We start from the raw sequence: 15,873 nt of genomic DNA, 5'->3' as shown, positions 1-15,873 counted from the left end.
CCCCTTTTGCTGTGCTCAGGGTACACAACTCGAGCAGGCTGAGCGAGCCTGGCAACGCTCAGGGCTCAAAGTCATATGGACAGCTCTTCAGAAAGTTTCATATTTAGAGGTATGGCCCCTTTTCATTCCTTCCCCTGAAATTTTGAGCGTTCAGAGTAAAGGCTTAAGTCTCATTGAAATATAGGCAGGAGTTCTTTTAGCCTTAAGCTCCATCAGTGGTCTTATACCTGTCAGATGGGGACATTCACCCTCAGTGCTAGATGAGGGTAGGAAATACCTGCTTCCTTGGGTTTTACGATGAACTGCTGGCAGTGAAAGTAGGACTTAATGTGACCCAGCTAGAAAATGAGAAATATTCATTTTAATAGTAATGTTTATGAAGAGCTGTTTATTTATGAGCCTTGTGTGGCAGCGTCCAAGCCACGTGTGTGAGGTGGGCTGTGCTGATGTCCTGCCGGAGCCACCAATGGAGGAACGGGCAGAAAGTGGCAGCACCTTTGGGGATGGAGGGAGAGGAGACCAAGGACCACGACAGGAATATGGGAAGCATACAGCAGCAAAGTGGAGAGGAAGTGATCAGCTATGCAAAGTCTCAAGTCACTGAACCAGGGCGTGGAAACTTCTAAAGTAGAGAGGAGCAGGGCGTGGCAATGACAGATGTGAGGGGCAAAGGGAAATCTGAAGAAAATGGTCTCTACATCAAATGGGAAGAGCTGGAATGGGACCAGACTCATAAATTTTTTTGCATCCCATTTTAGTAAAGGGTGGCTGTTGGTGCTAGCACAAGGCACTGCCCATTGGGATAGAAAGTTGCTCCCATGCTTGGCTCACTCTGCTTAGGAAGAAATAACAGCCTGTTTACAGAAAGCTGTGTGTATAACATGACATCCCGTGGTGTTGCAATGAGATTGCTGCCTTTTGGGAATGTGAATGACAGAGCGGCACCCAGCCATGGCTGCCAGTTTTCCTTCAGGTGCTCTCCGTCTCCGCGTTGTGTTTGTTGCTTGGTGCACCGGGTGTTTCGGGACACGGCAAACTACAGTAAGTGCACGTGACTTTTTCCTTCCTTGGTTAGATCCCAGACGTTTCACAGCTACCTGGAGGACATCATCAACTACCGCTGGGAGCTGGAGGAAGGGAAACCCAACCCTCTGCGGGAGTGCACTTTCCAGGAGCTGCCCCTGCGCACGCGGGTGGAGATCCTGCACCGCCTCTGTGACTATCGCCTCGATGCCGACGATGTCTTCGACCTCCTCAAGGTGCTTTGGGCAGCAGGCATGAGGGAAAGTGTGTGGCCACAGGAGCTGGGCCGGATCAGAGTCTTCCTGGGATGGGAAGGGGTCACAGCGTGTCAGCAGTTCCTTTGCCCTCCTCTGCCTTGCACTGGCTTGCTCAGGACTTGGGCCCTTCTCCTATGTGGTGTATTCATCACACGGGAGTCACTGAGGAAATCGGCTTCATTGGCTGCTCTTTCTGCAAAGAGGGAGTTTGGAGATGCCTTGATGGGAATGGCAGGGCTGGGAGAGCCGAGACTGCTGCCTCGCTGAGTGATGCTGTGAGATGAAAGGATGGGGATGAAGTATACTGGGGGAGGGTAGAGGAGGTGAGGGGGGCAGGGAGCTTCGCAGGGCTGTGCGTGACTGTCGCCAGCACTAATTAGACCTTCCCTGTCAGGAGCGCCAGAGATGAAATGTTAAAACGAGAGAGGCCATTCAAATTAGAGATGCCAATCTAAATCCCTCCCTGGACAGAGAGCGAACAGTCGCCTTCCCCCTGGAGTAACATTTTCCCAGCTCGGCCGGGAGGAGCAGCTGTACCGCTGCTGTGGCGTGGTGGGAGGGAAGGAGGGGAGGGAGGGAGGTGTTTACGGGAGGGGTGTCATCGTGTCTCGTGTGACAATGCGGCCGCTTTTCAACTTGTCGCCGTCTGGCGGGGGGCTCCCGGTGGGCGCAGGGCTTGGACGCCGACAGCCTCCGCGTGGAGCCGCTGGGCGAGGACAGCAGCGGCGCCCTGTACTGGTACTTCTACGGCACGAGGATGTACAAGGAGGACCCGGTGCAGGGCAAAACCAACGGAGAGCTGGCTCCAGACAGGTAACGGCCCCTCAACGTCTGAGCGCAGCCAGCCCGGCTGGAGGGGGCTCCGCCTGACTGCTGTTGTGCCGGGGGGAGCGGGGCCTGGAGAGGGGCAGCGCGGGCGGGACGCGAGTTGCCAAGCAGACTGGGAGCTGCCCCGCGCCGTGCATTGTGTGGCAGGCAGGCTGCAGCCTTTGTGGCACCGGCGGAGCCCGCCGTGGGAGCGATGCTGCCTGCCCCGCCGCATTCCCGCCTGTCTGCCCCGCGCCGTTCCGGGCCGTGCCGGCGGCTCCCAGATCGGGCTCCCAGCCAGTGGGAATCCCTCCTCTCCCCTCCCCGTCCCGTCGCTGCTCTGGTTTAATCCCTCCTTTGGTTGGGTTCCTAGCAGCTGTTCCGATTTCCGTGCCCTTCTCCCACCCTGCCGGCCTCGGTTCCCTCGCTCGGCAGATATTTCATGGTGGTTCTGCCATTTTTCAGGGGATGTGGGGGGCAGACCAACACCCCAAACGCTCCTGGGAAAACGGGCAAGAGACGAGGGCGGCCTCCAAAGCGGAAAAAAATACTGGAGGAAAATATGCTGAGGTATGGAAGCGTTCTTCCTGCAACAGGCGTAAAACACCTACAATTCCCAGAGGGAAGCATAATGTATTTCTGGGGTTCCCCCAATAAGTATGTATATACCACGCAGCCATCATTTCAGTGCAGCTCAGAAGTGAAGCAAGCTCAGACTCGGTGGATGCTTTGATCACTCTCCAAAACAAATTCTGACTGAGCTGGAAGTTTGGTGAAACAGTGGGCATCGCTCTTCCAACCACCTCACTTCAAATGCGGTCCCCACCATGCGGTGCTAGGGAGTTTGCTCCTGATAAAGAATCCTTTCACCGTGTGGCTTGAAGCCAGGAATCCTGGCCACTTGAGTCCATATAGATTTTGGGATGCTTCCCATAAGAACTGAGGTGCTGTACTTGTCAAACTTCATCCTGCACCCTTCATTTATAAAAACTTTACGAAGCTATGGTAAATATATATTTGAAAATATATACCAAACGTGTATTCTGCAGTGTTGTTTTCACGGTTTTGCTCTGCACTGAGTAATTGTGGTGTTCCCTATTTTTCTCCTCAGAAACAGCTGCATTTTGGTGATGTGAAGTAATATACTTATTGTATCACTCCTTCTCTTTCTTTTTTTGATAGGGAGAAGGCAGAAGAAAACTTGCTCATCCACGAGACTCCGATAAGAAATGGTAAAGAGATTTTGCAGTATCAGGGTTGATGCCACCAGCTAATAAGGCTCTTCAGTTATCAAAACCCAGAGAGGTGCCTGAGAGACAACCCAACCTTTCTCAGGAGAGTCTTTCTGCTGGTGGTTGGGGCCAAGTTTGGAAGGAGGGGTTTGTGTTACCTGTGTTGCCTGGCAGCTGGGAGCCTGGGCACCTGCAGGCTTCCTGTTTTACCATGGTTGAGTTTGGGATGGAGAAACATAACCTACTGGGATACACTAGAATTCAAGGGCTCACCTGAAAAAGCAGGCTGTGAGTGGTCCTCAGTCTTCCAGGGGTGAGGTAAGAACACACCTCTCTGGTCAGCAGGTGTGTTTTTTCAGATGGGGGTGAGAGCAGAGTCGGTGATGCTAAAATAGGGAAGGAAGAACCTTTTTGATCCTCTCACTTTTTCTTCCTCGTGGCCATTGGGTGGCTGAGAGTGATAAACTTTTCTTGGGTGTGCCCAGCTGAGGGTTAACGAGACAAAAAGCGAGTTAGCAACACGATGTGAGAGTGAGTTCAAGGGAGCTGGGACTCATTTGTCATACATGTGTATCCACAAAACCCAGGGACTCAGCCTGCCTGTTGCCTCACAATAAAAGGCAAGGGTAGCATTGTCTTTCCCATGCCTCCTTCCCTTTGCCCTTTGTCTTCAGATTTCCTGGCGGCCGCTCCGGAGCCGGAGCGATGCGCGTGAGGCACTGGGGGTTTTATCAGATCATTGTCTTCCAGCAAATTGTGTCACTTCAGCTGCAGAGTAATCTTCTGCTGGCACAAAGCAGTGCCTTAGTCCTGTTTGCTATTGAAATGAGTTGTCTGTAGGCAGCTGGCAAGGCAGTGGGAAACAAGGATGCAGGCTTTGGGGGCAGGATGCAGGTAAGCTCCCTGCTGCAGGTGGGCAAGGCACGGCTTTGTGTAGCCAGAGCAGCAGAACCAGCACATGGCTGGACCTTTGCTGTCTCAGTTACCAGTCCCCAGTGCATTCACAGAGCTGAAACTCCGTGCCACTGCACCCCGGGCACCTGACAGAGGGCAGGTGCTGGAGGGAGCCTGCAGCTTTCCAGTCTTCCTAGGACAGGCTGGCAGCCTGCATGTCGGAGCCACTCGCAGCTCAGATCCACAAAGGGCCCAGAGTCAGGTTCAGGTTTTTTACTTCTTTGTGCTTTTCATTGTTAGTTTGCTTGAAAATGTGGTGAGAGGGTGCCTGACATCTGCCAGTGGTGCTGATGACCATTGCTTTCTTTCTGGGAGCCAGTGGTTAGCCCTAGAAAAGTCTAGAGGGAGCTAAGAACCTCTCAGCCTGAAGACGTTTGATCCAAGGTTTTCCCCACTCAAAAAAAGCCCCAAAAAACAAAGGGGCCACAACCTTTTTTTGCTTAGAGAACATCCTGGGGCAAAAGCATACAAGTTGGAACCCATGAGGCTTCACTGCTCTGTGTAAACATTTGTGGAGCAGGAACCACATTCCCCATCTCCAGGTGGGTGTTCCAACCACAATGCAAGAGAGCCCTTCCTTCACAATTAATATTCAGATGTTTCACACAAGGTGGAACAGCTCTCAAAAGTGTCTTGGTGGTTGGGACATGCTTCAGAGCAGTGGGTGATCTGCTTCAATCCCACTCTGGATCGAGCAGGGATGGGATGTGAACTTTTGGAACTTCCCCCTCATCTGGCAGCCCGATGAACCCTGTCCTTTGCTTCCTCTTCTGCTCTTTCAAGTGCCTGCAAACAAAATGTTTCATTTGCAGGGAGCAGGAGGATTTTTTTTCACTGCAGAAACGGTTTGCAGTGTTTTTTTAAAAAAAAAAAAAGCTTCTTTCAAATTACATTATATTTTGATGGCTTTATTCTGCTGCCAGACTAAATCCAACATTTGCGGTTCCCTATGTCCTGCTCTGGCTGACAGCCGCCATTGCAAAAAACAAATTCGATTCCTCTCTCCAGTCTGCAATAACTGGAGTGTGGGCTTGCTACAGGGAGGTCACACTACCCGTGTGTAGCCATGTGCCACCGTTATTTCTTCACCTGTGTACTTCCTCTCTATCTTGGCATCACTCAGAGTGCTTCTGGTGCGTGAGGAGAGCTTTGGGTCTACAGCAAAGGGAATGTTTTCCATAACAGTGGCCATTGCCAGCGTCTTTTGCTCTTCCTGAGCCCAGAGGAGAGAAGAGGAGGGATGGAGAGGAGCCGTTAGTCACAAATGCTGTGGAGATAACATCCTCTCATGTTTTTGAAGGGTCCCAAGGGCCTGGCCGTGGGACATGGTGGTTGCTGTGCCAGACGGAAGAGGAGTGGAGGCAGGTCACAGAGAGCTTCAGAGAGAGGACTTCCCTTAGAGAGAGGCAGCTCTACAAACTCTTGAGTGAAGACTTCCTGCCGGAGATCTGCAACATGATTGCACAGAAGGTGAGGAGACACGACATCCTGTTTACCTCTCTCTGACCGCTTCCAAGAGCATGGATGCTTGCTGAGCGAAGGAGAGCTAAACCCGAGCCGCCCGTGCCCCCGTTCTGCTCCTGCACCCACAGCCTGCACGTGTCGTGGATGTGGGGGCTGTGGGGCTTGTGGATGGGGGGAAGGCTCTCCCCCATGCCGCAGCAGTGCTGGAGTCGGTGCTGGAGGATCTGGTTGGTGATTGCACGGCGGCCTAGGAGGATGGCTGAAGGGGTTACTGTCTTCAGCCGTTTCCTGCGGCCCTTTGCTGCTAGCAGGGGATCTCTGTGCTTTTGAACTGCTTCGATTTACAGATTTGCAGCCCAGTCCCGGCTTTTCTATGCAAACTGCCCGCGATTCCACTCCGCTTTCACTGCCCCTCCTCTGAAGGGGCGCTGGCGGCTTGGCTGTCCTGGCTAGGTCTGCTTTGAGCTGGTTGTCAGAGCCCCAAAACTCCCAAGGGTGTCGTCCGTCAGCTGAATGTTTTCAGGTGGGACAGATCTGGAACGGGATCCTTCGGCTTGGATGGCTTTGTAAAGCAGGCTCTGCAGTCAGCGTGACGTTCTTGGATCGAGTTCAGTTTGCTTGTTTGCTACCCTTGTAAAGCTAATAGGGATTTCATGGTCACTTCTAGCCCTCAGAGTTTCTCCTGCCAGTGTCACCGATGTGCCCTAATTTCCTCCACTCTCTTTTTCCTTCCCTCAATTCTCAACCCTGTTTCAGGAGAAGCGTCTGCAGCGGACAGAGTTTTCTCCCAGGTGGATGTCTGACCATCAGCCCATCAAACCAATCAAGCAGGAGGTGAGGGGGGGTGCGAGGGGGAGGACGACGGAGGGAGGCGACAGCAGATGCCTCCTGGGGGAAGAAATAAACCGCAGCATCGCTATTCAGTGGGAAGGAGTCTCTTGAAAGTGCCTGTGCCGAAAGAGAGATGGGTGGTAACGCCCGTCAAAGGCAGGCTGACACCCGGGGTTTCTATGGCGAGCAGGGAGGTGCTGCCCTCTGGATCGCGGAGGTAACCGGGCCTCGCCGCAGACCCCGCTGCAGCTGCATATGGAAATCTGCGCTCGGTCTGGGGAATTCCACTTCAATGAAAGTGCTGGCACATTCGAGGCAGTTCAAAGAGAAGTTGAAGAAGGATGAGAGGGCTAGAAGAACCGGCTTACAAAGGGAAATGACAGAAATTCAGCCAAGGGGAAAACGTGAGGCTGCAAACACATGAGGGTGTAGATAGCGCCGGGGGAGAGAATGACTGATGCAGTATGGAGCCGGGCTAGGAGGGGGTCAGCTGGAAATGGAAGTCACAATTTAGGCCGCTTAAAGAAATGCTTTTCAAACTGCAGCGTCGTGGGCTCGAGTGACGCTTTCCGTGCCTCCTCACCCTCATCTCCTCTCCACCCCATCAGTGCAACATCAGCGCTGCTGCTGCTTGAGGGTCTGTGCAGTGAACCAGACCCAGGAGAATGACTGGAGTTAAATATAACCTTTTTCTTTGGTCGGGGTTATTTTTAACGTGGATCAGTTTTCCAATCCAGTTCACCACACAGCCCCAAACAATCATGCTGGCACAGGCTGGGATACGGGGCCGTGGAGATGGGGGGGGTCTTTGAACTGGCAACTGCTCCCCAAAGCAATCGGTCAGACAGCACAGGATTAGTCCTGGAGGATAAAATTGTCTCAATTCTATCAGGTTGGTGCATAATCTCTCACTGTAGATGTAATGAAGATGTAGTTATTTGGTGTTTTGTCAAACCCTGGGAAATTGGGCTGCAGGGAATATGCCCTGTGAGCCAGAGTCAAGGGTTCCCCCAAAACAAAGGAGAAAGTGCAGATCCCCCTGCAATAAATGTAATTACTTAGAACTTTTAGATGAATAAAAGGAAGAACCTCTCATCATGCAGGCAGATAAAAGCCTGCCGAGAGGAAAATAAACCCCCAGCGACGGTCAGTTTGGGGCCAGAATTGCTCTCCGCAAAGCCCGCCGTGCAGGAAGCGCAGGGACACACGTGTTTGTTCACAGGCAGCAGAAATCCCAGAGGAGGAGGAGGAGGGGAGTGGGAAACACATGGAGCCTGAATGATGCTAATCAGTACCGCAGGTGCTCCAGGTCTGCGGCGGCAGAGGGCTGTTAATTGCCGCCTGTGGGCCGCTGAAACGTTTCCAGCGAGCTGGGGCCCTCCTGGCACCCGCTGCGCCGGGACGCGGGGAGCCAGCCTGCACCAGAGCGCTGATGCTCCCCGGCAGGACGTGCCAGCCATCCCTGCCTTGGGACGGCCATCCCTGTCGTGGGACAGCCATCCCTGCCATGGGACAGCCGTCCCCGCCATGGGACAGCCATCCCTGCCATAGGGCAGCCATCCCTGCCATAGGGCAGCCATCCCTGCAGTGGGACAGCCATCCCTGCAGTGGGACAGCCATCCCTGCCATGGGACAGCCATCCCTGCCATAGGGCAGCCATCCCTGCTGTGGGACAGCCATCCCTGCAGTGGGACAGCCATCCCTGCCATGGGACAGCCATCCCTGCCGTGGGACAGCCATCCCTGCAGTGGGACAGCCATCCCCGCCATGGGACAGCCATCCCTGCCATAGGACAGCCATCCCTGCCATAGGGCAGCAATCCCTGCAGTGGGACAGCCATCCCTGCAGTGGGACAGCCATCCCTGCCGTGGGACAGCCATCCCTGCCGTGGGACAGCCATCCCTGCAGTGGGACAGCCATCCCTGCCGTGGGACAGCCATCCCTGCCATAGGGCAGCCATCCCTGCAGTGGGACAGCCATCCCCGCCATGGGACAGCCATCCCCGCCATGGGACAGCCATCCCTGCAGTGGGACAGCCATCCCTGCCATAGGGCAGCCATCCCTGCTGTGGGACAGCCATCCCTGCAGTGGGACAGCCGTCCCTGCCGTGGGACAGCCGTCCCTGCCGTGGGACAGCCATCCCTGCCATGGGGCAGCCATCCCTGCCATAGGACAGCCATCCCCGCCATGGGACAGCCATCCCTGCCATAGGACAGCCATCCCTGCCATGGGGCAGCCATCCCTGCCATAGGACAGCCATCCCTGCAGTGGGACAGCCATCCCTGCAGTGGGACAGCCGTCCCTGCCATAGGGCAGCCATCCCTGCCGTGGGGCAGCCAGGGAAAGGTGCTGGCGTGTCTGATGGTTTGTTCCTTGAGCCAGGGTGTGCAGCCGGTGAGCCTGGGGGAGAAAACCTCGGCCTGGTGCAGGTGACCCCTTTCTCCTGGCTGCTGCTTGAGTTGGAGATGTAACTGCTCCATGGGCTCCTGATCCTGCAGGGGATTTCTCAACAGGTGGTTCAGATTAGCTCCTCATTAAGAGCCGCCTGAGCAGCACCCTCATTAGGGGAGCGCTGCAGAAACCTGAGTGGGAAGGTTTAGTGGATGAGGGGCCAGGACGCTCAGGGCACCCCATGCCTTCTGCCCCTGAAGTCTGATCCCCACTGTCTGGAGAGCAAAGCTGGAGGCAGAAGTTTGGCCCTTTCGGAGTGCCAGGGCCAGGGGACAGCAGTGATGTTGTGTCCTGGAGTGCTCTCTGCCGGAGGGAAGGAGGCGGTGATGCCTTGGGCACTGTGGATTTTATCCTCTGAGTGGGGAGGAAGCTGGAGAAGCGTCCTTTTGCCACCTCTGTGGTCAGGAAGGAAGTTGAATTTGTGTTTGGTTCTTGCTTTTGTCGTTCCAATAAGCATCTGCTTCCACCAATCCAGTAGGAGTTTTAGTGGTTTGTGTTTGTGTATTTTTTTTAGCCCTGAGTTGAGCACACTCATCCCCTATGGACTTAGGTGGGACACCAGGCAGAGGGTCCCTCTGAAAATCAGGTTGTTTCTGTGACTGAAGTGGCTCAAAGAGCCCATGCAGCACTGTTGCTGCCCTGCAAGTGCTGCAGGGATTAAATTCTGTTGTGGGTGTCTACTGCAGTCCTACATTGTGTTTGTGGTTTTTACTTTTCCCTTTTCTTTGCATTCTAGATCTGGTAGGATGGCACCCTCTCCTTTGTTTGAAGGTGCTTTGTTGGTGCCATGTTTGTGGTGGGTTGATCCGGAGCGTGCTGTGGATCCTGTGTCATGCCATTAAAGCACAGGGTGCTGAGCGTGCCCTGCAGGCTTGGAGAGGTCCTGGTGTGAGCTCTGCAGCTTGGATCTTCCTGTTTCCACAGGACATGGATGGTGGAAGTTGTATTAATCCAGGGAAAGGGAAGGTCTCACCTGTGTACCAGCAATCAAAGAAATCCTAACATGCCAGGCAGGCTTACATCTACTGGTTTGAGAATGTAAAGGCTGATGGTCACATCCTCGTTAAAATGTCCTGGCATGCCAAGTTTGGTGCCTGGTTCCTGCTCACCCTCTCTCATACTGCACAACCTGACTCTTTTAGTTCCTACTGCAATTTAAAAATTTATCAAGAAAGTCAGAGGAAAACTGTGTGGTGTGGTCAGGGTCAGGTCTGAAAGGAAGTTGTTTGCAGCTCATGAGTAGCATATCAGATGGCAGAGCTTTTGAGAAAGGGATATAAAAAGAATCAAAAGTGGAAATGTAGAAGCAATTCTCAAGGTTCTTGACCTGTTGTCCTTGTCATAGTACAATCCTGGGCATCCTGGTGTTTGGATATTGATCAGGGAGGAAAGGTCTGAGAGACAATTGGAATAATAATAATTCCAATAATCATTCCAGGGAACTGAAAGGATTGCTTTATAAGAAAACATTTAATCTAACTGTAGAAATGTGGGAGTGTTGTATAAGTGTCTGAGGAAGTCCATAAGGTAAAGGCTGGAATGTGACTGAAGAAAAGGAGAATTTATGTTTACCCAGGAGACCATAACTAGGAATAATTGGATGGAACGAGGGGTTGAGAAACAAACTTTGAACTGATTGTGGGGAGAAGCTGGCTAATCTCAAGGCACCTGAACTCACAGAATGATTTCCTTGGGAAAGAGACAAGTGATAACGTTTTGACAAAGATATAAAATGGAAAAGAAGAGAATGAATCTCACCCCCATGGTGAGATGAAGCTCTGGGTTTCACCTTAAAGGATCAGCACAGAACAGGTGGTTTTTATTGCCCAATCTGTCCCTAAATGCAAGATATGGTCCTAATTTTGTCAAGAGTTCCATGACCCCCTCTCGGACACTTCTCTGTGACTGTTGGTGCTTGAAGCATAATTCTGTGAATGTGCAGTTTGTGCTGGAGATGCTGCATGGTGCTCCTCCACAGAGAGCTGCAGTGGGAGTTTGTAGGGCAGTTGTGTAGGGGAAGGGAAGGCAGAGGGGGAATAAATGTACAGTGAAACCAGACAACATTTCTGGGCATTCATCAAAGCACCCCCAGGTTCCGTTCCTGGGCAATGAAACAAGGACAGAATAGTAACCGTGGTGCCAGAACTTTTTTCTTTCCTGGGGATTAATAATGGGCCTGGAGAAGTTGATGGTCTGAGCAGCAGCCAGCAGACCCCGGCTGATTGCTAATCCTCAGGAAATGCCTTCTGCCTAAGTGGTGGTTGCTGGTTGTTCCCTGAAAATGAAGTTGGAGCAAGCTGTGTGTATGTTGTTCTTTTCTGGTTGATATTCCCTGCTGATAAGGCACACGTATCTTGGTCACAGGGGTAGGAGTGGCTGGTGGGTGACTGATATGTTTGTCTTATAATTAAATTAAGGTAATAAAGATAATTCCACGCTTCCATATACATACCTCATACTTTATTGGAGAAATAGGAGCAGGCAGTCCCTGGTCTGGGAAGCCTGCAGTCTTAAGTAGGATCAAACACAGCCTTGCAGCCTGCTGGCAGTGGGGAGGTGAGAAAGTGGGGCAATAAAGAGCCAGGTGTCCTTGAATGAAAGACCTGGTTTTGGGACCCAGCAGGAAAACTGTCCAAACAAACAAACGAGAGCCAGTTCAGGGGAGATTAGCACTCAGAAATTTTGAACAGGAAAGGAAAACATTCCTAATGATACCTTGACGCGAGGCTGTACCAGACGCTTTTCCTATTGAAGCGTTCTGTGTTTTGCAGCAGAGACAGGTTTGGCAAAGTAGTCCTTTCTTCTCACACTTGCAGTCAGAGCTCTGCTAGCTGGAAGAGGTAGAGGTGTTGTGTAAGGGTGTCAACAGCCTGAATCCTTTGCCCAGAAGGGAAGAGAAATGCGCACGGTGCATCCCTGACGGAATGGCAGCTTGTCTAACCCATCACTTCTTCCATTGTCCTTGTATCAGTAGGATTTCATTGCTTGACAAATAACTTCCCTTTCCATGTTGCTTTTCATCTAGGAAATCATCCATGCAAATCCTTTTTTTTTTTTTTCTTTCCTCTTTTTTTTTAATCCTCCCATTCATCCATTGTAGGTGTGCTTTAATACTTCCTCAGAGTAAGCCTGCCTCTGCTCAGCTTGCAGAAAGCCAGTGCATTTCAGGTTTTGGTGCATCATTCTGTTACAGGTGAACCCGAACGTGCTGAGCTCCGTGGAGAAGCAGAGGCGCAGAGAGGAGGAGGAGGAGCGCCAGATCCTTATAGCGGTGCAGAAGAGGGAGCAGGAGCAGCTGCTGAAGGAGGAGAGGAAGAGGGAGATGGAGGAGAAGGTCAAAGCAGTGGAAGGTAACGTGCAGCCAGTGTGGAGCAGGAGTGGAAGCTTTCAAAGCCGAGACTGAGATCTTGAATTCAAGTTTGCCATTTGCATTCCTCCCCTGCCAGACTTGCTAATGAGAATCTTTTCTTGCGCTTACCTCTGATAAATTGGTCCAAATGTAGTTTCTTTTCCTTTGTCTGCCCTCTCAGTGTTAGTGGCTGTTCTCTAGGGCACCTTTGGACTGTGTTGTCTTCTTCAAATCATGCTCATTTTCTTCCTTGCCCCAGCTGTCCATTTTTTTCTCCTGCTATTCGTGTTGTTTCTCAGTTCTGTCTCCTCATGATTTCCCTGTGTGCAGGATTAGCTGGCTTTGCTCTCACTGGATAGCAAATAACCAAAGACATTTGGTTCTTTTGGCCCAATGCATGATGAAAGAAGAATTCCCTTTGAGGAGAAAGGGAATGGGATAACTTGGGAGTAGCAAGAGAAGTATTTTTATATTGCTACTGGCCTCATCTATTGGAGGACTGAAGATGAAGGGACCAGGCTACATAGAACACCAGAGGTGGCAATTTCAGGTGTTGGTCTAAAACATTTGTGGTTATGAATTAAATGCTGATTTAAGCAGTTCTGGAACAAACAGCCAAGTTGTGTTTAATACATCAGATCAAGGCACAGACAGCAGGCAGCCAGTACACGTAGGTGTGAGTGTCAGAGCAAGCTCATTGCTGACCACCTTCTCTCTGTTGGCCTCACTTAGGGGGCATTCCTTGGGCTGCTGCTTTAGCCACAGTGACTGGCTGGGCTGTTGTAGTTCCACTGAAAGGCTGAACATCCTCAGAAAATTGACAACGTGTGGTAGTATCAGTATCATGAGTCCTGAAACAGATAAAGAATCAGGGGGAAAAAAAAAAAAATTAGGTTCATGCAAACCTTGTAAACTTTCCAAAATGAAACAGTTTGCTACCAGATGTTTGGTAAGAGGCCAGATGTTATCTAAGAATAGCTTTTTACCTGCTTACCTTTCTAACCTTTAGAAAAAACAATTACTTCCTTGGCCTTCATGTATTCATGATTGCTAGTCCTAGCTAATCAGGTGTTTTAAATTAAGACTCATCCAGCTTCCTCCATATCTGCCACAGATAGGTATTTCCCTTGGCAAATTGCATGTTCTCTGTGGTTTAATGCTTCATGAGCATAGACAAAATTAGTCTTGAGGTTCCACAAGAGCTGCAAAGATAAATGTTCCTGTAAAATGGTTTTGTTTTGGTACAAGCCACTTCCTTTTCTGGGTGAATGCAATCATTACATCACTGGATTCAAAGGCACCAGAGCCATGCAAAGAAACTGGCATGAGGTTGAGCAGGCACCTCTTTCAAGCCAAGTTAGCCTACATTCATGCTTTTATTGGCAGAGTTGCTTACATTTTTTTGTTTTGCGCAGTTTCTTTCAGTTAGTTTAAACTCTTCCCTAGTCCATTTAGGCTTAGCCAGGAGAAGTCTCCTTTTAAGTTGGTGCAAAAGCTGTTTGCAAAGGTTATGTTGACTTGCTCAGTTAAATCACTACAGTATTTTTTATCCCTAGAACCAGCAGCTATCCAGGTAAAACTGGCTTCTCCATGATCTTTTCTTAGTGCCAAGCACACCCACCACTAGCATTTGCTGTCTTGACAGTTCTTATGATGGAGAGGATTTGAAAATTATGTCATTTGTTTTACTTGGTTTAGATTTGCTAAAACTGGACATCCAACAACAGAAATTTTAGGGTGACAAAGCTAATTTTAAGTTTGTTTGGAATATAATACTACTTTGATATGGCCTTCTGTAGAGGGGGGATGTGAAATATCTTCTCTGTGATGAATTTCACTTTCTCAGTTTCGGATGGTATTCCTGTTTTTACATCACATTTCTGTTTCCAGCCTGAGATTACACTTCCCCCAACTCCAACACACTCCCCAGGTAGCAAGTTTCCTGCTGGGCCCATCTGTACTCTCCTGAATTTATACGTTTTTAAAGATTCTAGATTTCTACCACAACAGCAGGTTAGAGTTTCCTCCAGTTCTCTTTCCAGATGCTGCTTCAACATAATCTCTCACAGATACGACTTTCTGGCTGGTTGAGGTACTTTTTGGGGCATTATTTAGATTTTGAAAGCTGCTGGGTAGGACTGGACCCAGGCCAACAGTATGAGAATGAGCTCTGCCAGTGATCTAGCTGTGGCAGAGGCTCCTGCTATTCATCCTAACTGAGATCTGGTACCAGGGTAGCACTCCTTGACTCCTGTCAGTTTACCAGGTCACATCCTTGGCAGATGTTGGTGGGTTTCTAAAATATACACAATCTTTACCTCTTGGCTGCTGTTGTCACGAGATTTTCCAATCGCTGCCCAAATAATCACTTCATGTTCTCCTGAGCTTTCTCCCTTAGGCATCCATTGCAATGCCATCTAAGGATTGCTAATTTTATGAAAGAAGCATGAATTCTGGACAGTGCTTGGACAGACTCAGATATTCTCTCTTAGCTGAAATTGGGTGTTGGACTTCTGGTCATGCAATTCTCTTAGATTCTGTAGGACACCTTAGATGCAAGTCCTATAATCTTGAATTCAGTGCTACCCTGAGTCTTCTAACAGGAAGTTCATGCTTGCTTTTAACAGTCTTTGACACATATCTGCCGATGGATGTCCCTGCAAACACGCACCTTGTAGCTATTCCTACTGTTCTTGTGCTCTCAACCCCCATCCCAAATTTGTTTTCAACTGACAGAGTAGGACTTTAATAAATGTTTTTCCACCAGAGCTGTTACCTCTTGAGTAGTTGGCATTTTCCAAAGGCAGAGCCTCTGCTGGAGGGTGTTTGCCAAGTCTCCCTCACATTTCTTTCACTCTGGGTGTTCCCTGATGTGGCCTGTTCCGTGACATCTCTCCCTGAACATCACTTTCAGAGAATTCTGCTCCTGCAGAAGGCTGGTCCAACCGCAGGTGTTTCGCAAGTCAAATGAATTCAGATTTCCTATAAGAAAAAGGAAATGAGGTTCATAAGAGCCCATAAACTTTCTATTATGAAGCAATCTGTTAGCCAGCTGTCTGGTTGCAAACCACAGGTTATATTACCAGCATTGCTTCTTCCTGTGCCTCACTTCTTTAAACGAAAGCTGTCCCAGCGGCCCTCGTGTGTGGCAGCTTGCTCGCTCTGCCTGCTGGCCATGAAGACCTACCTGAGCAGTCTTCCCAAAGCAGCCATGGAGGGTAATAATGACCCCAGTTACTCATTGCCACTCAGCTGGTAGAACTTCCTTCAGCACTGCTCATCATCCCATTCAGTGCAAAGGCAGCTGCCTCAAGTTCACCTGCCTGAGGTGAAGCCCCTAAAGGAACAACAAGCCAGCTCTTTCCACAGTGCTGAGCTGTGCCTAGGGCTGGGTGTTAAACTTCCCTCTTGGTACCACACCGCTTCTGGAAGTTGCCTAAGGCAGCATCTCTGTCACGGTGGTGTTTCAAAATTGGCGAATTTAACCAAGGGAGGATGATGAGAT

General features: G+C 50.5%; 1 protein-coding gene across 1 annotated transcript in view; it reads left to right on the top strand.

Moving 5' to 3' along the window:
* The window catches only part of LOC120751518 (chromatin remodeling regulator CECR2), a 100,685-nt gene that overhangs the window by 68,483 nt on the left and 16,329 nt on the right, over positions 1 to 15,873 (top strand). The window contains exons 3-9 of the mRNA XM_040061474.2: positions 1,076 to 1,259; positions 1,954 to 2,093; positions 2,553 to 2,657; positions 3,270 to 3,319; positions 5,574 to 5,743; positions 6,494 to 6,571; positions 12,213 to 12,369. Coding sequence (XP_039917408.2) covers positions 1,076 to 1,259; positions 1,954 to 2,093; positions 2,553 to 2,657; positions 3,270 to 3,319; positions 5,574 to 5,743; positions 6,494 to 6,571; positions 12,213 to 12,369 — 884 coding nt within the window. The remainder of the gene's footprint in view (positions 1 to 1,075; positions 1,260 to 1,953; positions 2,094 to 2,552; positions 2,658 to 3,269; positions 3,320 to 5,573; positions 5,744 to 6,493; positions 6,572 to 12,212; positions 12,370 to 15,873) is intronic.

The sequence above is a fragment of the Hirundo rustica genome, chromosome 4 (genome assembly GCF_015227805.2).
Source record: "Hirundo rustica isolate bHirRus1 chromosome 4, bHirRus1.pri.v3, whole genome shotgun sequence".
Taxonomy (NCBI): domain Eukaryota; kingdom Metazoa; phylum Chordata; class Aves; order Passeriformes; family Hirundinidae; genus Hirundo; species Hirundo rustica.
The sequence above is the reverse complement of the archived record's forward strand: the minus strand, read 5'-3'. Positions and strand labels throughout refer to the sequence as shown.